General features: G+C 43.6%; 1 protein-coding gene across 6 annotated transcripts; it reads right to left on the minus strand.

Moving 5' to 3' along the window:
* Positions 1-474: 474 nt before the first annotated feature.
* Upf3a (UPF3A regulator of nonsense mediated mRNA decay) lies at positions 475-27,669 on the minus strand. 6 transcript variants are annotated; one of them, XM_090341827.1, is made up of 9 exons: positions 27,429-27,669; positions 26,797-26,903; positions 24,814-24,920; positions 20,374-20,472; positions 20,132-20,242; positions 16,304-16,359; positions 16,066-16,221; positions 11,073-11,233; positions 484-3,700 (listed from the first exon to the last, which is right to left on the minus strand). In XM_090341827.1, the coding sequence occupies exons 1-9, from the start codon at positions 27,633-27,635 to the stop codon at positions 3,505-3,507; spliced, it is 1,200 nt and encodes a 399-aa protein (XP_090197953.1). In that variant the 5' UTR covers positions 27,636-27,669; the 3' UTR covers positions 484-3,504. The 6 variants fall into 6 exon arrangements, with proteins under 6 accessions (XP_090197957.1, XP_090197954.1, XP_090197953.1 ...); XM_090341829.1 differs by lacking the exon at positions 484-3,700 and adding an exon at positions 9,229-10,188; XM_090341828.1 differs by lacking the exon at positions 20,374-20,472 and having other exon boundaries at positions 478-3,700.
* Between the last annotated feature and the right edge of the window lie 121 nt (positions 27,670-27,790).

A 27,790-nucleotide genomic window follows, 5' to 3' on the forward strand; every position in this document is an offset into this window, starting at 1 on the left:
GTTGAGTGAATTATAAAACCATCCCATCTCTCTGAGACAGAGCCTTTTTCTTTTCTTTTTTTTGTCAATCCTGAGGCTTGAACTCAGGGCCTGGGCACTGTCCTTGAGCGTCTCTGTTTTCAAGGCTAGCACTCTTACCAGTTGAGTCACAGCACCACTTCTGGCTTATTTTGTACATATGGTACTGAGGAATCAAACTCAGGGCTTCATGCATGCTAGGCAAGCACTCTACCACTAGGCCACACTCCCAGCCCTCAGTATTCTATAATCGAAATTTTAAAAATCCTCAGAAAGACATTCTTTACTGAAATAGAAGATACAATCCAAAGGTTCATATGGAACAAGAAAAGACCTAGAATAGCCAATTCTAGGCAAAAAGAGCAATGCTGGTGGTATTACAATACCAGACTTCAAACTCTATTATAGAGCCATAATAACAAAAACAGCATGGTATTGGCACAAAAACAGACCAGAAGATCAGTGGAACAGAATAGAATACCCAGAAATAGAACCACATACCTATAGTCAACTTGTATTTGACAAAGGAGCCAAAGATATACAGTGGAACAAACACAGCCTATTCAATTATTGGTGCTGGCAAAACTGGGCAGCCACATGCAGAAAACTAAACATTGACCCTGGACCTTCGCTAAGCACAAGCATTAACTCAAAGTGGATCAAAGACCTCAATGTCAGACTGGAAACTGTGAAACTGCTACATGATAGAGTAGGAGAGACACTGGAACTCACAGGCACAGGCAAAAGATTCCTGAACAGAATCCCAGGGTCACAACGGATTGGAGAGAGACTCGATAAATGGGACTACCTAAAAATAAAAAGTTTCTGCACAGATAAAAGCATAGCCACAAAAGTAGAGAGACAACCAACCAACTGGGAAAAGATATGTACCAATAATACATCTGACAAATGCTTAATATCCAGTATCTACAGGGAACTCAAGAAACTAATCCCCCCCAAATCCAACAAACCAATCACTAAATGGGCAAGGGAACTAAAGAGAGACTTATCAGAAGAAGAGATTAAAATGGCAGAAAACCATATGAGAAAATGTTCAGCATCCATGGTCATAAAGGAAATGCAAATAAAAACAACCCTAAGATACCACCTTACCCCATTAAGAATGGCCAAGATTTTGAACTCAGACAATGACAGATGCTGGCGGGGTTGTGGAGAAAAAGGAACCCTACTGTACTGCTGGTGGGATTGTAAACTAGTTCAGCCACTCTGGAAAGCAGTGTGGAGGTTTCTTAAAGAACTGAAAACTGACCTTTCCTACAATCCCGCTATACCACTCCTGGGCATCTATCCTGAACATCATAACCCAAGATATGATAAGGACACCTGCTCAGCTATATTTATCTCTGCACTATTCACAATAGTCAGGTGATGGGAACAAACCAGATGCCCTATTGTAGATGAATGGATACAGAAAATGTGGTATATATATATACAATGGATCCAAATAGCACAAGAGCGAGGACTCAATAGTTGCATACCCAGTGCTATGGACATGGTACTGGAACTATAAACACAACTACATAGACATAAAAACCTATGACTCTATAGACATAATGTTTTATTACATAGATTAATATGTATCCATGACATACAAACCCTCAGCCTAATTTTGATTATGTTCTAAAATCTAAGCGTCAGTAATTTTATATAGAGATTCCCTTCTTGAGTACTTGTTTGTTAAACATATCATTTGAAATATGTTAAAATTAATGTTAATAAATTATTTAATAAAAAGTGAAAAAAACCTTCAGGATAAAATTATGTAAAATGAGAATACAAACATTCCTTTTTTTTTTCAGGCAGGAAGCAAATTTAGGCAGAGAAAGAGAGGAAAGGAGCAGGAGAAAGAGATAAAGCCTGAATGTACATCATCTCAACCCTTAACCATTGTGGCCAAAAATAATTAAAACCCCGTCTACTTGAGAATGGCATCAAACATTAGGTGCTCTGGCCAGGGAAGGCAGAAGGTATTTAAAGAGGGTTTGGAGACAGCATTCACCAGAGTGGAGAAGTGGTTTGCTGTGGATGTGGAGGCCAGTAATGATATTGGCGAGAAGTCTTGCATGGGCTCTCCTAGCAGTCCCTTTTGCAGAAAAGGGGCTGTTGGGAATAGAATATTCTTCAGGGGAAAAAAAAAACAAAAAACAGAAGACGGGAAAAAATGGAGGAGAATTCTGCAATTCCACTATTAAAACAAACCAAAAAAAAAAAAAAAAACACCCTCCTAGGTTTCAGCACCATTAAGTAGGTAGATAAATGAGAATGCCACACCAGGATTCAGGCAGGAAAGAAAAAGTTTTCATTCCACACTGTGCTCCACTATGCAAGGTGGAGATGCATGGCTGAAGGCCAGACATTCTTTTAGAACATAAAATCAGAGTTTTGAAGTTCACTTGTTCAGGAAGCAGAAGTTTAGCCAAGTGCAAAACTGAATGTGTTTGAACCAGGGTAGGGTCCAAGTGCCTGGCTTTCTGTGCTTTTCTTTTCTTTTTGCCAGTCCTGGGGCTTGAACCCAGGGCTTGAGTGCTATCTTTGGGCTTTTTCTCAAGGCTAGAGCTGTACAACTTGAGCCACAGCACCATTTTCAGCTTTTTCTATTTATGTGGTACCTAGGAATCGAACTCGAGTTTTCATGCATGCTAGGCAAGCACTCTACCACTAGGCCAAACTCCCGGCCCCTTTCTGTGCTTTTCTTGGTCATATGCTTATTTCCAGTTTGCTTCCAAGGGAGCCAGGCAGGATGAACAGGATGTTGCCTACCCATCAAACTTAGAAGCCTCTACAAGCTTCAAATCAGGACACTATCATATTGGTTGCACCCATCCAAAAGATTTAGTCAGATCCTGTCTTTATCCACAAATGTTTGCATTAATTTAGGATTTTATGCATGTGTGTGTAGGTGTGCCCACACAAGTACTTACACTTCAGCTCAGAGCTTTATCTACATTCTTGAGGATTTTGGTATCCCAAGGCAACAGCCCTTTCTGGACTTGTATCCCGGGCTCTTTCTCTTTGGCCCTCATGGTAGATCTACATCCACAATTGTGCATTGCCTGAACAGGTTATCTGGAGATCATGAATGATTTCTCTTCACTTGGAACAAGGAGCAACTCTCCCAAGAGAACTGAGACAACACCATACAGAATTCCTATTAAAAATGAAACAGCACAGCAAGTATTGGGTTGGCAACACAGACTGGCTGACCAAACCTGTGGCACAGCTTCAAAGTCTCCCTGCACACAGACAGCTTTGGTGCTCCTTCTTCCCCTTGCTTCTAGTGCTGGAGGTCCGATGGTGGTGGGTGAATAGAGGAGCCCAGGGCTGTCCAGCTGTGGTTTGCACAGCAAAAAGGAGACTGGTTCACAGCAGCAGAGGCTGCTGAAGAGCCTACAAACAGTAAAAGCCTCTTAGGGTCTACCTGAGGCAGCTGGCATATTTGAGCACCTGGTATGTAAAGGAGCAGCTTCAGGCCAAAGACAACTGCTGCAGCTTGCAATGGTGCACTAGGCTGCAGGGCAGAGGGACAGAGTGACCAGCACTGAAGGTGGCTTCAGGGCAACCCAGTCTGGAGCAGCTTCTTGCTGTGGCATGGTAGTGGCTCCAGGAGACACACATGTGTGTGGTCTGCATCAGCATCAGGCTGGAGTTGTTCCTGCTGTTCCTGTTTGATCCAAGGACAAGGTGGTATATGAGATGATTGAGCATATGAGAAAGCCAGTGCTGCAAACAGGAGAAGGGCAGAGACACCCATGTCCAAGCCCAGCTCTCAGGCTAATGGCCCTGCCACATGGCCTAGTTCCTTGTGGCTAGAGAGAAACAATTCCATGCTTATTACATTTGGATAGGAAATATCCACCACAGGCATGGCACCCAGCTAGTAGAGCTCTATCAATTTTCCATAGATTTAGCTATTTAAAAGAACAGAAATGCATCCAAGCACCAGTGGCTTATACTTGTAATCCTAGCTATTCAGGAGGCTGAGATCTGAGAATCATGGTCCAAAGCCAGCCCAGGCAGAAAAGCCAGACTCATCTCGAATTAACCACCACAAAATTGAAAGTGGTACTGAGGCTCAAAGTGATAGAACATTCAACTTGAGCAGAAAAAGCTCAGGGATACCACCGAGGCCCTCAGTTCAAGCCTGAGCACAACTACCGCTCACAGCAAAAGAACAATAATGCAGTTTCCTTGTAGTTGTAGAGGTCAGAAGTCTGAAATTAAGCCAAACCCTGAGAGTTAGCCTTGCAAGCTCCTTTCCTTTCTTGCTTCTGCAACACCTAAGTCTGTTGACGTTTCCTGACACCGACAACACTCCCAGCTTCTCCTGCTCCAAGTGTGCAATGCTGTCTCTCTGATTGCCTTGGGAGGACTGAACTTAAGGTTTGCCTGGGTAGCCTAAGGTAATTACCTATTTCAGTACCCTAAGTGTACTACATTGGAAAAATCCTTTTTTTCATATCCCCAAGATTGACAAGTGGATATTATTTAGGAGCATTTTCAGTGTACTATAGAGCCTATTTTTTATTGCTTTAAAGTGTTTTCAAAGAACCCGAGGTCTCATCAGAGTATTTTTCAATGTTTTAGAAAAGAATGCTTCTTAGTGTTGGAGTATTATGGTTAGAAGGCAAGAAAGCAGGACAGGTACCTGCAAGTGGCGCATGCTTGTAATTCTAACAACTCAGAAGGCTGAGATCTAATGATTCCAGTTTGAAGCCAGCCTAGCCTGGAAAGTCCACAAGACTCTTATCTCAAATTAACCAGTCAAAACCTAGAAGTGCAGCTGTGACTCAAGAGGTAGAGCTCCAACTTGAGTAAAAACAGCTCAGGGATAGCACCCAGGTCCCGAGTTCATGCCCCAGGACCAGAAAAAAAAAAAAGTAGCACACAATTTATTCTACTATCACTATCCCTAGAAGTCTCTAAAGCCTGAGAGACAAGTTGGCATCTCAGCCCCAAGTGCAAGGACTTTCTCTGCGTTTAGATACATAATACCTTCTATTCTGCCAATAGCTTTTGCCTGTTTGCTGAATTTCTTTGTATCAAGAACACTGTTCATACAAGAGCGGACTAACTTAATCTGTGTAAGTTTTAACATTTTAAACATTGCTACTTTGAGGGTCTGATGAAAGTTAATATAGAAAAGTACATGATGTCTTTATCACAATATTGTGGAATCTTGAGGTAACTACAAGAATGTTACTACCCAGGGCTGGGAGTTTGGCTTAGTGGTAGAGTGCTTGCCTAGTATACACGAAGACCTGAGTTCAATTCCTTGGTACCACATACATAGACTCAGTGCTCAGGCTCTGGATTCAAGACCCAGGACTGACAAAAAAAAAAAAAATGTCACTTACCCCAACATAGACTTGGGCTAAGAATCTCCAATTCAGAGGAAAAAGAAAGAGGGACCCTGACCTTTCAGAGCTTTCAATTCCTTAGAAGTAAAAGATCTGACCCTGTGGTAGGAAGGTCTTTCTAGTTCCTCACAACTGTATGCTCCCTGCTATGTTTTCAAAAAAAAAAAATCACTGTCTTTTTAGAAAGAGTATGGCCATATTTCAAAGATAGATATGTCCTTTGTGAAACAACATGCATACTTTTTAGAAGTCAGTGATTGATTGATGGATTGATGAAACACTAAGGTTTAAACTCGGGGCCTTGTAACTGCTAGGCCCAAGCTGTGATCCTCAGATCTCAGCCTCCTGGGTAGCTAGGATTACAGGCATAAGCCACCGAGTACTTGGCTCTAGTATACTTTTCTTAACAGCTTAAATATTAAACAACTTACCTGGGGCTTGAGCTCAGGGCCTGAGCACTATCCTTGGGCTTTCTCAAGGCTAGAGCTCTATTACTTGAGCCACAGTACCAGTTCTAGCTTTTTCTATGTACGTGTTACCAAGGAATGGAACATGGGTCTTCATGCTTGCTAGGCAGGCACTCTACCACTAGGCCAAACTCCTGGCTCAACTTCCCTAAGTTTTAAGCAACATAAATACTAAATTACATAGCTAAGAATACTCAGCAATTTGCTGGGAAACACTTCATTTGTAAGATAAATGTTGGTTTATGATATTTCTTTGTTTAAGAACCAGTAAACTGCAATGTACTCTTTTTTACTCCTTCCTTGATGGATCATACAGCAAGTGCCACCCCGTTCCCCATCACAGGACAAATCTTGGGCATAACCAGTAGTTGTCAGTCCCACTCCCTCCTCATTGCTTCATGGAGTTTCCTGTGGGCAACCTAGTCCAATGTCTACAAAGTGAATGAAGACAGGTCCCCTGCCCCGCCAGGGACAGAAGAGTCCAATGTCCATGCAAAGTGAATGAAGACAAGTCCCCTGCCCAGCCAGGGACAGAAGAGTCCAATGTCTATACCAAGTGAATGAAGACAAGTCCCTTGCCCAGCCAGGGACAAGAGTCCAATGTCCCTGAGCTCTTCAGCTCAAGGCTACCACCCTACCCTCGAGCCAAGCTCCACCTCCCATTTTTCTAGAGGTTAATTGGAGATAACAGTCTCAGGTCCTTTTGTGCAGGCTGACTTTGAACCTTGATCCTCAGATCTCAGTCACAGGCATGAGCCACCTCGTCCCACTCAAATAACTTTTTTTTTTTTTTTTTTTTTTTTTTTGCCAGTCCTGGGCTTGAGCTCAGGGCCTGAGCACTGTCCTTGGACTTTCTCAAGGCTAGAGCTCTACCACTTGAGCCTCAGCACCACTTCCAGCTTTTTTCTATGTATGTGGTACCGAGGAATCGAACCCGGGTCTTCATACATGCTAGGCAAGCACTTTAACCACTAGGCCAAACTCCCGGCCCTCAAATAACTTTTAAGACCAAGAAATCTTTGTCCTTTTCTCTGACTACCCAAGAGTACATGAGGGTTCCAAAGGCTGTAGGACACTACTTCTCACAGATAAATGGAATGTGTATTTGCACATTCTTTAACTACAGGAGTAGTATAGGCTGAACATAATTGATAAAGACTTTTTGGGATTTTATAGAAAGGGACCCTAAGATCAAAAGGTGTAAGAACTAGTTTCAAATAAGCACTTCGGTAAGAATCCCAGGGAGCAATTCAGCACCAAATGCAAGCCAACAAACCTAGAGCCGAGAGGAAGAAGGAAGGAAGTGGATTCTTCTGGATTCTTTGTTCTGCAAGTCTCTGAAGCAACCTGGTAGACTAAGGATCACAGCACCTGTCAAGCTTCACTCAAGAGGCTAGCAAACAAATTCTGCCTCTCAGGCTAAACAAGGTTTGTTCACAACAACTTTATTAGAATGCAGCCCTACCCATCTGTTTATAGATGGCTGATCCCTCACACCTTCAGTTCAATGGTCAGATGCACCCCATACAAGCCCCTTTTCCTCCCCATTTTGTGGAGGAATTAAATCCAGGGCTTTGTGCATGCTGGTCCAGCACTCTACCCCCAGGCCATCCTCTTGGCCTGACTGCTGGTATTTTAAATAACTTGATGGGAAGAAAAAAGTTAGAATCTGTAGAAATACCACTATTCAAGCCAAGAATTCTATGGATGAAGCATGAGGATATAACATGGGACAAAACTCAGATCTCAGGTGTCTGAAGACTGTTTAGCACTGGAAATGAACAACACCCAGACATAAAGGGTATGGCTTTTAGATCTAAGAACTAAACCAACTCTTGGTAATAAACAGTTAGCCCTAGTATCAGGAGGTTCCACATCTGCAAATTCAACTAAATGCAGATAAAAACAGTATGCATCTGCACTAAAAACCTAGTGTTCATTTTTATTATTCGCTAAACAATACAATGAGACTACTTACACAGTGTTTGTATTGTGTAAGTAATCCAGAAATGTTAAAATAGATAGGAAGTTGTGTGGGCTCTCATGCAGGTTGTACATACTCACTTAAGCATCAAACTTCGATACCTGTGGATCCTGGAATGGAGGGGCAATGAATCTGGCAGTGGGAAACTGAGCTGGCCCTTCATAAGCAACACCTATAAATAATACCCATTGTTTTACTATTGGAAGTTAGTCAAAAATGATGACTAAATTAAGGATATGAAGACCAGCAGCCACAACTGAGGTTCAACCAGTTAACACTGGACAGTGTCCAGAATGTGTGGCTGAAACATCCCCTAGTTACCTGGAAATTTACAACCTATTCCTAGAATCCTTTCAGAAAGATGATTTATAAGTGGGTTTCTTTCCCTTGTGAAAAGTCTGGCTCATGACAAAAGCAGAGAAGGCTCAGGGGGTCCTCATCAGAATCCCTGAAGCAGGGATCAGGAATGCAGGGCCAATGCACACAGGCCCACCCTTACAGGGGAACTGTGCTCAGAGAATAATGTCTGCACCACATAGGAAAAGCAGGGTCTATGCCCAGAGCCTGAATCACCAACTGAAGTGATGCGACAGGAAGTCAGGCAGCCCAGAGATGACTGACAACCTCTCTAGAGTTCCAGAAATCCTGCAGTTGCCAATGTCTCCACAGGCTGTCTTGCATAGCCCTAGATGTAGCACCCAGCTAAAGCCCAAATTTCACAGTATGCAAGATCCTTTTCCTGGTGAGTTTGTTACCTGAAGAGGAAGAGACAGTGGATTTCATCCTGGGTTAACTTCCAGGTTTGGTATGTACTAGGGGAGTAAAAATGCTTGGGAAAAGATGGCACCACATGACTCACACTTGTAATCCTAGATACTCAGAAGGCTGAGATCTGAGGATTGCAGTTCAATTACAGGGTAGGAAAGTCTCTGAGACTCTTATCTCTTAAAAAAAAAAAAAAAAAAAAAAGACCAAAAAAGCCAGGCACGGTGGCTCATGCCTGTAATCCTAGCTACTCAGGAGGCTGAGTCCCGCACAAAAGGACTGAGGCTCTTATCTCCAATTAATCTCTAGAACACAGGAAGTGGGGCTTGACTCCAGGTGAGGGCGGTAGCCTTAAGCTGAAGAGCTCAGAGACAGCACCCGGGCTGAGTTAAAGCCCCATGACCCCCACACACACACAAAAAAAAATGGCCCAAAGGTGTGTAAGTGGAGCTGTGGCATAAGTGGTAGGGTGCTAGCTTTGAGAAAGCTCAAGGGCAGTGTCCAGGCCTTGAGTACAAGCCCTAGGATGGTACCCACACCTCCCATCTTCCCCCCGCCCCCTCAAAAAAGCACTAGAAGACACTGACCTTCACAAAGTGAGGCTATGTCAGATGAGACCTATATACTCAGGCAGGTTATTCTTGTTTTGTTTTATTATTTCTAACTGGTAAAAGCAGCCGTGCAACTGTAAAAGCACAAATGTACACTCCTGGTACAGATGGGTGGTGAGGTTGGGCCCAGTCAATCTTCCCTGAGTGCCAAGCTGTCATCCCCCTTCAGCTTCTGCTGTTCTTCTTGTCCTCTCTGCTGTTGCCACAGAACTGTGTGCCCACTGGCTCCCCTTCTTCCCTCTTGCCTCGAATGAACCCTTTCCCCTATGCTAGCTCATCTTCATTCCTTATGGAAACCTGGTGGGCTTGGTGTGAGTATTGTGCTTCTGGCCTTCATCCAGAGGGCATCTCAATGTTTAGGTTCTTCCTCTGGAAATTTCCCAAGTCCCTCCTTATCACTGCCATCTGAAGACCAGTGACTTGACAGGAATACTCATGTGAAAGGGTTACTCATTATCAATCTTTCTCTAGGCTCTAAGCAGGGACTGTAGGAGCTGAGTTCATCACTGCACCTCTGCATCTGGCAGCAGTAGCTACATAACAAACACACTACAAACCACTGAAAAGATGAACAAATTGTAAAACCAAGTTCTGGCATTATGCTTGAGTGACACACATATAGTAAGTATGATTCTACTATACGTAGTCTTCTAATGACCATCCAAAATAAATACAGATGAACTAGGCAAGACGGATGCCAGGCACCTGTTCTATGATGTGTATCAGGTTGACTTCTGCTGCAAACACAGCTGCATTCACTGAAGTTTAATAATGCCAGAGATTTAAATATCAATGTACAGAAAATAAATAGCTCAATAAATAAATAGTTCAACTGGTTCTTGAAGTCTTTGCCAAGTTGACCTACAGGAACAAGTCTTTACAATCCCTCTGGAGCTTGTCCATATGGGCAACAGGTGAGATAGCGAGGACTCCATGCCAGAGACAGCACCAGGTACTGTTGTACTCTAAACAATGACACACAAAAGATACTGTGCACAAACCTTGAACCTAAGAGATCATAATGATGATGGAGTGAGAGGCAGGAGCCCTGGGTTAGGCAAGCTTGGCTGTGTGTTACAAATGGAATGGTTGTAGCAAAAGGGCCTTATCTGCTCTTTGCCCCAACAAGCTCACCCCATGGTGAGCTAGCAAAGGGAAAGAAAGGGACAAGACCAGAAGAAGGCAGGCCCACCGAGAAGTATCATAGCACTTAAGAATTGGCTACCTTGAAAGAGCGTAAAATCTAAAATTTTAGATAACTGAATTTTTAAGTAATAAATTGTAGACAGACTAGAAGAGCAAACGAGTACAAAAATCTCAAAATCTTGCCGGGCACTGGTGGCTCACAGCTATAATCCTAGCTACTTAGGAGGCTGAGAACTGAGGAACACTGTTCAAAGCCAGCCCAGGTACAAAAAGTCCATGAGATTCATGCCTTGAGCTGAAGAGCTCAGAGACAGCGTCTAAGCCCAGAGTTCAAGCCCCACAACCGACCTCCCCCCTCCACAAAAAAAAATCCCAAAACAGAAGAAAACAATGGACCTGTAACTATGCAGGAAGAAAGACTAAAGCTAAAGAACAGACACAGAAACCTCAGTGCAGATGAGGATCTAGGAGAGGAAAGGCTAATGGGTAAGAAGAGTTTAGACAGGCAACAACTGAAGACTAGAGATATTTCTTGCTTTAAAGGTAGATGTAACTGTACACTCAAAATTTACAAAGTTCTTAGCATGACCAATGGGAAACAAACAAGGACTAGCATATTCTGGCAACACTTCCAGATTCCAAGTCTAAAGTGAGGTCCACACTCAGAGACGTTGTGACTTCATGATGAAAGAGGCATGCTCACTTCTCTCTGGGTGCTTCCAGCTGGCTCTCTATGGGCTTGACTTTCAAGGTTGTACAGGGGGTATATGTTTCCTGTTTTTCATCTCCAGTACCAATTTCTTCACCTCTTTGTTTTGGTTTCTCTGTGACTGGTTCTTCTCCCTTTTCTGGTTTCTTAAGAAGCTGAGAAATTATAGTCAGTAAAACATTACTCAAGAGCAGGCTATAAAAATAACTTGCTAAATAGTTTAAAATATAAGCCTTAATGTTTGAATAACAAAGTTATAAATTCAAAAGCCAGGGTTTTTGCTGGGCACTGGTGGCTCACACTTGTAATCCTAGCTACTCAGGAAGCTGCCATCTAAGGATAATGGTTCAAGGCCAGCCCAGGCACTAAGACTGTGAGAGTCTTATCTCTAATTAATCACCAGAAAACTGGAAGTGGCATTGTGGCTCAAGAAGTAGGGTGGTAGCCTTGAGCTGTAGAGTTCCTGGATAGCGCCCAGGCCCAGAGTTCAAGCCCCATGACCAAAAACAGAAAAAACAACAACAAAAAAACCCCCAAAGAACAAAAAGTCAGTGAGACTCTTCTCTCCAATTAACTGCCAGAAAACTGGAAATGGTGCTATGGCTCAACATGGCAGAACACTAGTCTTGAGCCGAAGAGCTCAGGGACAGCCCCTAGGCCCAGAGTTCAAGCCCCACAAAAAATATTCTAGGGGCTGAGACCATGGCCTAGTGGTAGTTAAGAGTGCTTGCCTAGCATGCACAAAGCCCTGGGTTCAATTCCTTGGTACCACATACATAGAAAAGGCAGACGTGGTGCTATGATTCAAGTCATAGATAGCTAGCCTTGAGATAACTGAAGAACAATGCCCAGGCCTTGAGTTCAAGCCCCAGAACTGGCAAAAAAAAAAAATGATAATGACACATTTAATTCAGGAATTTAGCATGCTGTCCAAGGGTCACAGTTTCTAAAGAAATGCTTGTGTGTGTGTGTGTGTGTGTGTGTGTGTTTGGTCGGTCATGGGGCTTGAACTCTGGGCCTAGGCACTGTCTCTGAGCTCTTCAGCTCAAGGCTACCGCCCTAGCCCTTGAGCCACAAGGCCACTTTCCATTTTCTGGTGGTTAATTGGAGATAAGAGTCTCACGGCTTTAGTACCTGGGCTAGCTATGAATTTCAGTCCTCAGATCTCAGTCTCCTGAGTAGCTAGGATTACAGGCGTGAGCCACCACACCCAGCTGTATTTTTTTTAAATGTTTAGAATAAATAAAAAACAGTATTCTGGTGAAGCTATGATATCCTGCCTCATTAAAGGCCCAGAATCAACAGCCAAAGACTGAACTGAAATCTCTGGAACATTAAGGCAAATAAATCCTTCTATCATTTCAGTTGCTTTTCTTAGATATTTTGTTCAAAGCCCTGCAGAAGTAATTAATAAAGGTGAGCATCTATGACTCATGCCTGTAATCCTAGCTGCTGAGGAAGCTGAGACCTCAAGATCAAGACTTGAAACCAGCCAGGGTAAGAAAGTCCATCAGATTCTTATTGCCACTACACTACAAAAGAGACAGAAGTGGAGCTGTGGCTCAAGTGTTAAAAGAGTTCTAGCTTTGAGCATAAAAGCTCAAGGACAGGGTCGGGAGTTTGGCTTAGTGGAGAGTGCTTGCCTACAATGCATGAAGACCTGGGTTTGATTCCTCAGTACCACCTACACAGAACAAAGGTGGAAGTGGTGTTGATGTTCAAGTGGTAGAGCTCTAGCCTTGAGAAAGTCCAAGGACAGTGCTCAGGCCCTGAGCTCAAGCCCACAACTAGCCAAAAAAAAAAAAAAAGCTCAAGGACAGCACTCAGGCTCAGAGTTCATGCCCCAGGACTGGCAAAAATCAACAAAAATAAAACAGGGCTGGAAGTTTGGTCTAGTGGTAAAAGTGCTTGCCTAGCATGCATGAAGACCCGGGTTCGATTCCTTGGTACCTCATACATAGAAAAAGGCCAGAAGTGGTGCTGAGGCTCAAGTGGTAGAGCTCTAGACTTGAGAAAGTCCAAAGACAGTGCTCAGGCCCTGAGTTCAAGCTGACTTTCATCTGTGGATTCTAGTTCCTCTTGAGTATTACTTTTGCAACCATAAAAAGGAAAAAAAATAGTTTGAAGGTTTACACTAATGACTTTTAAAACAATTTATAGTTCTAAACTATTTTAGCTGAGATTGTAGAAGTTCCAACGGTTGCTGTCAAAGAAAATGATTTTGAGAATTAAAGCATTAGACAGTGAGTTAACTAGTATTTACAAACCTGTGGCCATAAAATTTACAAAGTATATCCCAGTTTTTCCCTGGTTATGACACAAGAGTTGAAATCCTCTGTTTCTCTACCTCCCAAGTGCAGGGATTATAGGCATGCACCCTTATACTTGGCTCAGAGTCCAATTTCTATAATGACAAAGACCTTCCCATAACATTCAGGTCCCATTTCATTAGCTTTCTTCCTTCCAGGAGACTGTGTTATAGGAAATAAAAACTGTGCTATGAAGAGTAATGTCTGTGTACTTCACAAGCATGGGCAAACAGAAAGCGCTGATCTGAGCAGTTTCCCAAGGAAGACCTGTTTCTCCTTTCTCCTTATATGTCCTTATAGTCTTGGTTGGGTTTCTCAACTTCATCCATGCTATGAAAATGTAAAACAATGCATATCTGCACCCAAATTCTGATTCAAGTCAGTGAAAAAGAACTGCTGTGGGTGCTGTCTAGTCACCTCTGACCTACCTGTATCTTTGAAGTAGGTAGGATTGAGGCCTCTGGGGAGGCACAGACCCACTTGTCTTTTTTTTTTTTTTTTTTTTTTTTTAGGGGGATGGAGGGCGGCCATGCCTGGGGATTGAATTCAGAGTCTGGGCACTGTCCTTGGACACATTTTGCTTAAGGCTAATGTTCTGCCACTTGAGCCACAGCACCACTTCCAGCTTTTTCTGTGTATGTGGTATTAGGAATCAAACCCAGGGCTTTGTGCATGCTACGTGAGCACTCTACCTAGCATGAGCAGGGCTATGCTCCCTGCCTCCACTTCTGTCTTTTTTTTTGTAGTGCAGTGGCAATGAGAGTCTGATGGACTTTCCTATCCTGGCTGGCTTCAAATCAAGATCTTCAGATCTCAGCCTCCTCAGCAACTAGGATTACAGATATATTTTGCACAAATGCTCCTTTAGGAATTATGCTGGTCACTGGTATTGTCACCAGACATTTGGACTTTCCTTCCAAGAAGGTCTATGTCATTTATCTCATTGTACATTCTTTCCCCATCCTAAAGATGATGTACATAAAAGTCAAGACCTCTGTCAACTTAGATTTCTGACAACCCACCATAAGGAACAGGTGGCCACCTGCCAATGAATGGGAAGACTGCACATGACAAGAAATGCACTTTGGTCATTCTGCACTACTAAATATAGCAGCAGAAGCTACCAGTCTTAATAGCTGACCAGCTTCCAGTCTGGTCATGTAGTTCTGTGGGATATTGTACAGAAACTGTTCTTTCCACCAGTGGCATTATGGGAGAGAATATTTCATAATAAAGTCTCAGAGGAAGTTCTTTTCAAGGAGCTGTTATATTTTCTCTTCACAAAAACAAAGAAGTATGTTTCTATTCAGGTCTGCCATTCTGACTCACCTATGGCACAATTATCTCTTTCCCAAAGTCTTAACATTTTTTTTTTTTTTTTGCCAGTCGTGGGTTTGAGCTCAGGGCCTGAGCACTGTCCTTGGACTTTCTCAAGGCTAGAACTCTACCACTTGAGCCTCAGCACCACTTCTGGCTTTTTCTATATATGTAGTACCAAGGAATTGAACCCGGGTCTTCGTGCATGCTAGGCAAGCACTTTAACCACTAGGCCAAACTCCCGGCCAAGTCTTAACATTTTATTTCATACATTTTCTCACACAGTATAATCTTACTGAATCCCTATATTAGACTGTGTTGTGAGGTGAAACTGTACTGAGCTGAAGTCTTAATAAGGTTGTAAGAAGATAAGTGCTGATTCCAATTTTGAACAAAATGTACTACACAGAGTAAAATATTTTCAATCCATCTGAATGAATGGTCAGCCACAGAAATACAAGAACAGCTACTGCTACCAAAGAATGCCACAGAATTCCCAGGACTTAAGCCATACATAAAAATGCTAAGATGGACTGGGTGCGATGACTCATGTCTGTAATCCTAACTACTCAGGAGGCTGAGATCTGAGGAACAAGGCTCAAAGCCAGCCTACGCACAAGAGGACCTGAGAGGACCTGAGACTCTTATCTCCAATCTCTTATCTCTAGAAAACGAGAAGTGGGACTAGGCTCAAAGGTAGGGCAGTATCCTGGAGCTGAAGAGCTCAGGGACAGCATCCAGGCCAAGTTCAAGCCCCATAACCACCCCCCTCCTCCCCTGCAAAAAAAATGCTGAGATGCTGAGCTGGGCACCAATGGCTCACGCCTGTAATCTTAACTACTCAAGAGGCTGAGATCTGAGGATCAGGATTCATAGCCAGCCCAAGTGGGAAAAGACCATGAGACTCTTATCTCCAATTAACCACCAGAAAACTGGAAGTGGCACGGTGGTTCAAGTGGTAGGGTGCTTACCTTGAGCTGAAGAATTCAGGGACAACACCCAGGCCCAAAGTTCAAGCCCCACGACCCATAAAAAAAAGGGGGGGGAGCTGAGCTGGTGGTTGCAGTCGGGTGAATTCTGGAAGTAGTATACCCACTGCACATCACCAGGTTGGAGCCCTCTGCCTCTGCCTTCCACTTCCACTGGTCCACACAGATTGTCCAAGGAACACATGGGTCCCAGGAGCATAGTCTGGAAACTACTGGTATAAAATTTTTAAAAATGCAACAATGGTAATAAAAGATTATATGAACTGAAAATACATATTTTTAAAAGTTCTAAAGAGCTAAAATATCTTAAAGGCATAAGTAGCATAGCAGAACTACTGAGAAAGGAAAAGTGAAGAGCTTCATCAAAATTACCTTAATCCTTACTTCCTTCTCAGTTTTTTTTTGCTTATCTGCTTCTTTTCTTTTATATCTTTCTTCTTCTCTTCTTTTTCTTTTTTCTTCTTCCCGCAAGCGTTTTTTTTCTAATTCCCTCCTCCTCCGTTCTTCTCGCTTTTCTTCTCGAATTCTCTACATGTACAAATACATAAATAAAAATTTTGGATGGAAATACAGGTGCAAGAAAGATAGTCACCATGTAAAATATACCTACCTGCTTTTCTAATTTTCTGTTTTTAATGTATTCCAAAAGAGGTGTGGTTCTTCTAGCTAAAACACAAAGAATATAATGTACCAAATGTAAATTTAAAAATGAGGAATGTATTTGTTTGTTTATTTATTTATTGTTAGTTGTGGGGTTTGAACTCAGGGCCTGGGCACGGTCCCTGAGCTCTTCGCTCAAGGCTAGTGCTCTACTACTTTGAGCCACAGCTCCATCTACTTCCAGTTTTTGAGTGGTTAATTGGAAGAGTCTCACAGGGACTTTTCTGCCTGGGCTGGCTTTAAACAGTGATCTAGGATTATAAGCATGAGCCATCAGTGCCTAGTGAGATTTATTTTAAATATCTGCTTTCAATTTAATCTTTTTTTTTTTTTTTTGTCAGTCGTGGGACTTGACCTCTGGGCCTGGGCACTGTCCCTGAGCTCTTCAGCTCAAGGCTACCACTCTACCCCTTGAGCCACACAGCCACTTCCGGTTTTCTGGTGGTTAATGGGAAATAAGAGTCTCACAGACTTCAGTTCTTGGGCTGGCTTTGAGCTGTGATCCACATATCTCAACTTCCTGAGTAGCTAGGATTACAGCTGTGGCTGTGAGCCACTGCACTGGCTCAATTTAATCTTTAAAATAATTAGGAGAAGACTTTTTTATATTCATGCAATTTTATTCAGAGCACACTATATATATCTAGGGGAGCTGTTACTCAAGTAATTTTTGTATATATCAATAATTTTGTATCTTGTGAAGAGTAGATGAGACCCTTGTACACAGACTATGAACCATATAACACTAACTCAACAAGATTAACAACCATTGTCACATACAGCATACTGCTACACACAGATACTATACTGAGTGTTTCACACTTGTTACCTCATGAAAACCTATGAGGTTCAGGAAGGTGATAAGCTGCTGAGGCTGTTAGTACCAAGTTTTATAGCTGTTCTCAAAGACCCTGAATGACAACTACATTAGAGTTTCCTTCAATATAAGCTTATTACTATTCTATTTAATTCTTACTCCTTAGACTCATTTCTGAGACTTCACTGAAGGCCAGAAGCTAAGTGGAAAAAAAAAAAAAAGGCAACTGGGATGAACTGCTTGATAAAGATTCTAATGTAATGGAAATAAGCAGAAACCACGGAAACAGGCTCCAGAGCCTAGTCTGTAATGAAGAAAATGCTAACCTAAAAGCTAGTGAACTTGAGTCCCTGGCACTTCATTGAGCCACAATTAACTAGTACCACCTGCACAGCAGGGCAGGTACTAAGCAAGGTACTGCAGCTGACAGAAGGGAACAAAGGTCCTTCCGAGGAATGCAGCAAATGGTTTGTCTCAAAAACACCCCATAGTGACAGAGCCTACTCAAAGGAACCCTGACATGGAATAAGATACAGGAGAGGGCAGGGGGTGAGTTCTGAAAAGATCATCTAAATTACTTTTGCTACTTCTTCCTTAAAATTTGACATACACCTAAACAATTTCCCTCTACCCTCCCCAAGTCCACCATCAACTAATCTGTATAAACTGAACTACCATTTTTTTTTTTTTTTGCCAGTCCTGGGCTTGAGCTCAGGGCCTGAGCACTGTCCCTGGACTTTCTCAAGGTTAGAGCTCTACCACCTGGGCCTCAGCACCACTTCTGGCTTTTTTCTATGTATGTGGTACCATGGAATTGAACCCGGGTCTTCATGCATGCTAGGCAAGCACTCTATCACTAGGCCAAACTCTCGGCTCCCGAACTACCATTTTTAATGCTTTCTTTCCCCTATCTTCTACAACCAATCCATCCATCATCTTTTGGAAGTCTATTCAACTTCCAAAATAAATGCTGCAGCTGTCAATCTAGTATGAGCAACTTACCCTGGGGGAGCAAGAACCTCCCAGCTAGGCTCTGACTCTTCTGGCATTCACTATCACAGTAGATGCAGTGATGACAGAACAAATGAATCAGCCCATGCCCCTTCCTGACCTCTCTGCCCAGACACCAGGCCAACATTAGTGTTCTCCATCCTGCTCCAACCATGTAAGGTTACTTGCTCATACAGTGCTCCAGCTTCTGACCTGCTTGCTTATTTAATAATTCTTGATTCCTGAGCCAGGAGTTTAGCCTAGTGGTAGAGTATTTGCCTAGCATGTACGAGGACCCAGGTTTGATTCCTTGGTACCACATACATGGCAAAAATCCAGCAATGGTGCTGTGGTTCAAGTGATAGAGCTCTAGCCTTGAAAAAGTCCAAGGATAGTGCTCAGGCTCTAAGTTCAAGGCTCAGGACTGGCAAAACAAACAAACAAACAAAAAAAAAAAAAAAAAAAAAAAACCAACCCTTTGATTCCTAAGATTTTCAACCCAGTGGCTATAAAGATGAAAACATGGTTCTGTTGGAAACAATGGGGAGATGAAAGAGCAGGGAGATCACCTGCTGTCAAGTGTGACAGTCATGCCACCACCTCTTGAGTAGGATCCAGCTTTGGAGTAGGGTGCAGAGCCTTGTAGCAGTTGAGCATGGGGCCCAACACAGAAGGGAGACATCATGTGGGACTAAGGCCTCATGCCTGGTAATGAATAAAATATACCACTCACTTTCAGGGAAAGAGCAAAGTTTGGATTCAGACAAGATCTAGCACATTCAAGGCAGTAGAACTGTAGACCAAAGGTGTATGCAAACTAAATCCTGTGGTCCAACTAGGTCTAGATGTTGGTTTGATTTGCAACTTCAGGGAGTGAGATTCTTTTGAATGGCAGGAAGGTGGCTTCTTTTTGTTTTGTTTTGGTCAGTTCTGGGGCTTGAACTCTGGGCCTCGGCACTGTCACTCAGTTCTTCAGCTCAAGGCTACTACTCTACCACTTGAGCCACAGCACCACTTCCTGTTTTCTGGTGGTTAGGCGGAGATAAGAGTCCCATGGACTTCTGTGCCCAGGCTGGCTATGAACCGTGATTTTTAGATCTCAGCCTCCTAAGTAGATACAAGTATGTGCCATTGGCGCCCAGCCAGAAGGTGGCTTCTTATGTGAAGAAAGCATCTCATCTCTATAAGGTGCTAATACTCACCTACAACTGCTTTTTCCAAAGACCCCCTTGGGGCTAGAAGTTTGGCCTAGTGGTAGAGTGCTTGCCTAGCATGCACGAAGAGCCGGGTTTGATTCCTTGGTACCACACACAAAGAAAAAAAGCCAGAAGTGGTACTGTGGCTCAAGTGGTACAGTTCAAGCCTTGAGAAAGTCCAAGGACAGTGCTCAGTGCCCAGGCAGGACTGGCAAAAAAAAAAAAAAGAAAAGAAAAAAAAGACCCCTGACTCAGCTCTGTGACACAAACCTCTCCTGACATCAGAAAGCACACATTCATGTCATCAGAAGCACTACTACCTAAAACAAAGGGATCACTAAAAAACCCAACGCTTCCTTCCCATCAACAAAAATTCAGAAATACTTTCCTAAGATAACACCCTTTTGTCAAAATTAGAAAATACATTTCTTCCAAGCCTGCAATAAACTGAGACTTTATCATAGTCATAAAAAGGAAAACTAAGCCGGGCACTGGTGGCTCACAACTGTACTCCTACCTACTCAGAATGATGAGATCTGAGGATCATGGTTCAAAGCCAGCTGGGGCAGAGAAGTTCCCAGAAGATTCTTATTATCTCCAATTAATCATTCAAAAACTGAGCACAAAGAGGCTCAGGGACAGTGCCAGACCCTGAGTTCTAGCCCCACAACCAACAACAAAAACAAAAATAAAAATAATTAAAAAGGAAAATCAAGTTCATATTCTATAACCGAGCATCTCAATGAAGAAAAGAGAAAATATAAGAAAAACAGACCAATGAGTTCTCTTGTCTTTGCCTCTATCTCCCCCAGAAGTGTCTCAGGATTGGCACTAGTTTTCTCTTCTTCCACACTGTAAGTTTCCAAAAACTGCTTATAATCTGGATCTGTAAGTTTGAAAAAGAAAAATGGAAAAAAAAAACAGTAAATGTATTCCTCCCAACTATATGAGTGGAATATCTGTTCAGGGCATTAAAGCTGGTGGCTCTTAAGCCAGCATGTTTTGAAAAAGCCTCACCATCTTCGATGCTTCCAGTCTTGGTATCCTTTTTCTTCAACTTCTTTTTGGCTATCTTCTGGAAGGGAGCAAACTCTACTACTGCAGGATACTCCAGGCCTTGAACCAAGACATATTCCAAACACCATTCTGAAACTCTCTTATGTTCACTTGGAAAATAAGATCTTATTTACTACTAAAGGACAAGCATGATGGTGATAAGAAAAACTGTAGGGGAGTATCTTTTGGGAAGGGGGTCAGTTGTGGGGCTTGGACTCTGGGGCCTAGGTGCTATTCCTGAGCTCTTCAGCTCTACCATTTGAGTCACAGTGTCACTTCTTGTTTTCTGGTGGTTAATTGGAAATGAGTCTCACAGACTTTAGTGCCTAAGCTGGCTTTGAACACGATCCTCAGATCTCAGCTTCCTGAGAGCTAGGATTACAGGCGTGAGCCACTGGCACCTGGCAGGAGGAATATCATTTATTAAATAAAATGACCTATTGTGAAGTTATGACATGCCTGGGCACATTCAAAACATCAAACTTCTCACTTTATAGGGATAAATTTTATACCTCAATAAGCCAAAAAATTTATCAAGGGAATACTTTAAGTTACACTTACATTTTTAATTTTAAAATGTTAATTTTTTTAATGGGTCATGGGGCTTGAACTCAGCCTGGGCGCTGTCCCTGAGCTGTTCACCTCAAGGGTATAGCCTTACCCTTGAGCCAAGACTCACTTCCCATTTTCTAAGGGTTAATTGGAGATAAGAGTCTCAGGTTCTTTTGTGCCTGGGCTAGCTTTGAACCTAGATCCTCTGATCTCAGCCTCCTGAGTAGCTAGGATTACAGGCATGAGCCACTGTGTTCAAAGTTAATTTTTTTATCAATATGTTGTATAGGTTCAAGGAAATGACTGTGCCTACAAGCAAGAGTAAAAGTGGAAGGGCATCTCATGTCTTATAATGTCTGTTTCAAACAAAAAGGTGGAGAATGCTTTTGTTGTTATATTGGGGTGAGGGGAACACACATTTCTGTGTTCACTGTGACAATCTCTTAGACACTTGATCAATCCATGGAATATTTCTACCTCTCACTCAGTGACAAACCCACTGAGTAATCATTTTCAATCATGTCAGCAATAGGCAATTCTGATAATTCTCATCTAGAATACGTTTAATTTCAACTATCTAGGATAAAGTTGAGAATGAGAGGGTGAAAAGGGCATTTTACTGGCAAGGACAAAGCCAATTCCTTTCTATGCCCACAATGTCAGTATAAGATAAATAGGTAAATACTAATTACCTGGCAGCTGACAGTCCCTCATTACAAAACCTTACTATAAAGTACAAAAATTCAAAGAATGCAGACACAGAAAATACATATACCAGGAGAATATAAAAGGGATCCAGAAAACTTCTTTAATAAATGGTCAAATGATTCTCAGCAAAGTGTTAGGGCCATTAAATATTTCAAATGAATTGTGTTGAGAAAACTGGACATCAACGAAAGGAAGGAGTTGGATCCTTACCTAACAATTAACACAAATATCAACTAAAAATGGATCAAAGCTGAACATAAAGCTTAGAACTATAAACTCTTAGGGAACCAAAACAAAACAAGGAAAGGCCCTATAACTTTAGATTTACCAACTATCTTATAGACAACAAACTGTACTATGTCAAGAGAATGCCTGTGCATCAAAAGATACAACTATGCTGAGTACAGTTGATAAAGTGACACATGCCCATTAATCCCAGCTACTCAGGAGACAGAGGCCAACCCAGGCAAATTTAGCAAAAACCCATCTCAAAAATAAAAATAAAAAGTCTGAGGATATAGCTAAAGTGGTACAGAACTTTTGAAGTGATCAAAAGACCGAGTTTACTTCCTAATGCTGATAAAAGATATAATCAACAGAATAAAAAGGCAACCTATGGGAGAAAGTATTTACAAATCATATATCTGATAAGAGTTCAATATCCAGGATATGAGAAATCCCTGTAATTCAACAATGAGAAAATAAACAACTCTATTAAGAAATGGACAAGCTGGCCAGGGGGTAGCTCACACCTGTAATCCTAGCTACTAAGGAGGCTGAGATCTGAGGATCAAAGTTCAAAGCCAGCCCAGGTACAAAAGGACCTGAGACTTATCTACAATTAACCTCTAGAAAATGGGAAGTGAGGCTTGGCTCCAGGGTAGGGCAGTAGCCCTGAGCTGAAGAGCTCAGGGATAGTGCCCAGGCCCAGGGGTAGAGTGGTAGCCTTGAGTTGAAGAGCTCAGGGACAGCGCCCAGGCCTAGTTCAAGCCCCATGACCCACAAAAAAAAAAAAAAAAGAAAGAAAAAGAAAGAAAGAAAAAAGAAAGAAAGAAAGAACGCAAGCAAGCAAGCTGGGTGCTGGTAGCTCAGGCTGTAATCCTAGCTATTCAGAAGGCTGAGTTCTGAGGATTATGGTTCAAAGCCAGACCAGACAGAAGAGTCCCCAAGAGACTCTGATCTCCAATTAACCACTCAGAAACCAGAAGTGAAGCTGTGGTTCAAAGTGGAAGAGCTCAAGGATAGTGCCTAGGCCCTGAGTTCAAGCTCCATAACCAACAGAAGAAAAAAAAGAAATGAACAAAGAAGTATAAGCAAACACAAAATGAGTTTACATATTGTAGCAGAATATTATTCAGCACTGAAAAGGAAATACCATAATATACTACAACACAGATGAACCTGAAAATATTACACTAAATGCAATAGGCAAGGCACAAAGACAAATATGTGTGATTACACTAGCATAAGGTAAAAAAAAAGTCAACTTCATATCATAGAAATAGAAAGTAGAATGGAATTATTGGGAGCTGGCAGAAGAGAATGGAGAGTTAGTGTTTAATTGGTACTGGTTTAACTTTGCAAGATGCAGGTAAGTATCAGTGATTGGTTGTAGGAGGTAAATATAGTTAATATAAGTAGTGTCAAGTAGAGTTAACTGTACATTTACACAAGAAAAAGATATGATTATGAGCATAGGCCAAATAACAGAGCACTTAGTTAACAAACATGAAGCCATCTTCACAGTTCCTAGTACCACTATATACACAAAAAAGAGAAATTTATTATTTATTAATGTAGAAAGTAATACAATTCTAAACCGGCACGGTGGCTCACGCCTGTAATCCTAGCTACTCAGGAGGCTGAGATCTGAGGATGAAGGTTCAAAGCCAGCCGAGGCACAAAAGGATCTGAGACTCTTATCTCCAATTAAACTCTAGAAAATGGGAAGTAGGGCTTGGCTCAAGGGTAGGGCAGCAGCCTTGGGCTGTAGAGCTCAGGGACAACACCCAGGACCAGGGGTAGGGTGGTAGCCTTGAGCTGAAGAGCTCAGGGAGAGTGCCCAGGCCAAGTTCAAGCCCCATGATTCACCCTCGCAAAAAAAAAAAAAAAAAAAAAAAAAAAATCACATTGCACACTAATATTTGCTATCACACAAAACTGACTGAAGTCTTACAATTCTTTTTTATGTGAGCATATGACACAGTAATAACAAAAATATGATAGTTAAATATGTCTAAGAACTTTTTTATGTGTGTGTGCATGTGTGTGTCGATGTGTGCACGTGCGCCTGTCGCACCTGGGGTTTGAACTCAGGGTCTGGACGCTGTCCCTGAGCTTCTTTTATTCAAAGTTGGTACTCTGCCACTTGAGCTACAGCTCCACTTTCAGCTTTTTTTTGGTAGTTTATTGGAGATAGAGTTTCATATAGTAGGCCCACTTAGGTGGCTCACGCCTATAATCTTGACTACTAAGGAGGCTGAGATGTGAGGATCACAGTTCAAAGCCAATCCAGGCACTAAAGTCCATGAGAATTATCTCCAAACAACCACCAGAAAACTGGAAGTGGTGCTGTGGCTCAAGTGATAGAGAAGTAGCCTTGAGCTGAAGAGCTCAGGGACAATGCCCAAGCCCAGAGTTCAAGTCCCACAACAGACCCCCACCCAAAAAAAAAAAGTTTCATGTACTTTCATGCCCATGCTGGCTCTGAACCATGATCCTCAGACTCCCCAATACGCACTTGACTAGAGCTTCTTAGGTAAAACTTTTTAAAAAATTCTAGCATAACTTCATTAAAGCCTGTGACAAAGGAATTAAGGCTGGGAGTGTGGCCTACCGGTATAGTGCTTGCCTAATACACATAATGCCCTGGGTTTGATTCCTTGGTACCACATATACAGAAAAAGCAGGAAGTGGTGTGGTGGCTCAAGTGGTAGAATGCTAGCCTTGAGAAAGCTCAAGGACAGTGCTCAGGCCCTGAGTTTAAGCCCCAGGACTGGCAAAAAGAATGAGGAGGAGGAGAAGAGAAGGAGGAAGAGGCAGGGGAGGGGAGAGGGGGAAGGGAGAGGGGAAGAAGAAGGGAGGGAGGATGCAGGAAGGGAGGGAGAGAGGGAGAAAAAAATGAATAAGTAGTAATCTAACCTTTATTGCCAATGAAGATATATCCATCAAAACGATCTCTGAATAGGAGGATATCATCAGGATTTCTAAAATTAATGTATGCTCTTGAGAAGAGATGAGGATAAAGACTGAAATTTGAGATAGTAGTAAAAAATGATTAGAAAAAAATGTAGAACTTTAATTTTGCCATTTTCCCTCTTCTGGTTACAGTAAATTATTCCAGACAAAACATTACTGCCGGGACCGGGAGTTTGGCCTAGTGGTTAAAGTGCTTGCCTAGCATGCATGAAGACCCGGGTTCGATTCCTTGGTACCACATACATAGAAAAAAGCCGGAAGTAGTGCTGAGGCTCAAGTGGTAGAGCTCTAGCCTTGAGAAAGTCCAAGGACAGTGCTCAGACCCTGAGCTCAAGCCCAGGACTGGCAAAAAAATAAAAAAATAAAAAATAATAAAAAAATAAAAAAAACATTACTGCCAAACAATCATCTCTCAGTTAATTATATCAATCTCCATATTCTTCAGCAAAAGAGAAAACAAATACTACCTATTCCTATAGTACCTACACTACCATTATTTATTTATCCAATAGAGACAATTTAGATCAGCTTCCCCACTGTACAGAGGCAGGCTTGACATGTGGACCAAAAACCAAATAATTCAGAGGTCATTCCTGATGCATCAGGACTAGAATGAGGCATCAACTGAACTTATTCATCATAAGAATGTTGTAGCATCAGGTGCTTTAGTTCTTACTGCATGGATAGTATAGGGTCTACAGGAAAAATGAATCCTTTTCTACATCAGAGGAGTCATTCCTTTCACAGGAAGTAATGTTCAATCCATTTCACAAAACAGAAAAGTGAGACAACAATATCCCCTCTCATGTTTTTGTCCCCATTTCCCTCACCCCACCCCCGCCCAATCATCTTGTGTCCCCCCCCCCTTGGCTTCCCTATTTCAGATAAACAAGTAAACATATATACAATATATCAGGTAACAAAGTCAGATACACTAACAATATTAGATTAACCATAAGGGCAAAAGAAAGAGTGAAATATTTTGAAGAGCCTTCATTGGGGTCTAGAGTTATTTTTTGTTGGTTGGTTGGTTGGTTCCAGTACTGGGACTTGAACTCAAGGCCTTGCTCACAAAGCTTGCTCTATCACTTGAACCACAACTAGAGTACATATTTAGAACTTTCTGTATTGTTTAGAACAGACGAAAAGACAGGGAAACTTGTCAAGGAATGAATGGATGAATGTTTCTTAGAAATGAAGAGTGTAAGTATTCATATTTAGGCTTGTGCTCAAAAAAAGAGACTATTTAGTGACTTAAACGAAGGCAAATCAATGAAAATTTTTGAAAGGTTAATATGAACAAAAATAAATAATGCCTACATGATTTCTTAAAAAAAAAGAAAGAAAGAAAAGAGAAGTGAGGCTCAGAAAACCTCTTGCAGTTTCTGAACTTTGGCCATTCCAAAGCCATATGCACCGGTTTTTTTTCTCTGTCTTGGCACTTTCTCAAGGCCAGCTCTCTACCACTAGGCCACACTCCTGGGCCCACACACATCTTTTTAAAACTGCACCTATGTTTAACCTTTTCTTTCCTTTGAATAGACATTATTATTGATATGGTCCAAAGGAACGTTTACGACTGCCCTGAGTGAAAAATCAACCTCACGACGTCTGGCTGTATGATCGCCACCTGTTGCTGGTATCTTACTTCAAGCCTGCCCTAACTGGAGCGATCAGGAAGAGCTGAGCACAGGAGGTGACCGGAGGACACGCAGGGGCTCCACTCCGGTTCCGGAGGGGAGCTGCCCTCCAGCTTCCGCTCCATACAAGACAGGAGGGAAAGGTCCGCACCGAGCAGGGCCGGCGTGACCATCCCGATTCGGTGCAGCTTGGACAGGACGGCCGCGCGTGACCCCGGGAGCACGGGGGGGGCTGCCCGCCCCTCTCCACCGCTCCCATCTCCCACCGGCGGCGCCCAGCTCTCACCTGAGGTCCGCGGCGACCACCTCGAAGTAATCGTGCGCTGGCAGCGGACGCAGCAGCTCCTCCAGTCGCTCCTTGGTGAGACCGGGGGGGAGCCGCCGGAGGACCACCTGGGGCGGCGCGGGCTCGTCACCAGAGACCGCCGGCCTCCGCCGCGCCCGGGACCCACGCGTCCCGCCGCCGGCCCACCGGGGTGCCGCGGGCGCCGTCCGAGCCGGCGTCACCTCTGCCGCGCCGTCCGCAAGGAGGCCCCGCCCCCGGACCGCCCCCTCCTCCCGCGGTTGGCCCGTTTCTCCTCTCTCCGCAGGTCGCTCACGGCCGGCCTCCGCGCCTCAGCTCTCGCCAGCCCCGCCCCGCCCCTGGCTCCGCCCCCGCCCCCTCCTCCCGCGGTTGGCCCGTTTTTCCCCACTCCCCAGGTCGCTCACGGACGGTCTCCGCGCCTCAGCTCTCGCCAGCCCCGCCCCGACGCGGCCCCGCCCCGCCCCTGGCTCCGCCCCCTCCTCCCGCGGTTGGCCCGTTTCTCCCCTCTCCGCAGGTCGCTCACGGCCGGCCTCCGCGCCTCAGCTCTTGCCAGCTCCGCCCTATCTGTCTTGGGTTATCCTCCCCGCGCGAATTATTCCCGCCCGGTCCCCCACCTTGCTCAAAGTCGTCCTCTTCTCCTCGCGAGGTTTGCTGGTTGCGCCTCCACAACCAGATGACGAGGGGGGTGGTGTATCAGGCTCCCGCCGCGGCAACTCACGGGGCAGCTGGACCTCGGCGGCCAGCAGCTTCTCCCTTCCGCTTGGGGCCCGCACGGCAACCGCCGAGCCTAAGCCACCACTCCGCTCCTTCTCTGAGCGCATCTCGCAGCTTCCCGGCCCACCACCAGAGGCCGGGGCGAAAACAAAACCTCGCGAGCACCCGGCCTCCCCGCCCCCGCGTCGCGCCCCGCCCCCGCGTCGCGCCCCGCCCCCCGCGTCGCGCCCCGCCCCCCGCGTCGCGCCCCGCCCCTCACGCC

This window comes from Megascapheus bottae, chromosome 11 (assembly GCF_031878675.1).
Source record: "Megascapheus bottae isolate mThoBot1 chromosome 11, mThoBot2.hap1, whole genome shotgun sequence".
Classification (NCBI taxonomy): Eukaryota; Metazoa; Chordata; class Mammalia; order Rodentia; family Geomyidae; genus Megascapheus; species Megascapheus bottae.

Bases quoted from the DNA above. Each gene is read 5' to 3' on its own strand.
- Upf3a (XM_090341827.1), bottom strand. From the start codon at position 27,635: ATGCGCTCAGAGAAGGAGCGGAGTGGTGGCTTAGGCTCGGCGGTTGCC. The intron at 26,904-27,428 runs GTGGGGGACCGG...GCGCCGCCCCAG, and splicing joins AGAGGACGACTTTGAGCAAG to GTGGTCCTCCGGCGGCTCCC. The intron at 3,701-11,072 runs GTGAGCATGCCT...TGGATCAAACAG, and splicing joins CTGGAAGCACCCAGAGAGAA to GAACAGCAGGAACAACTCCA.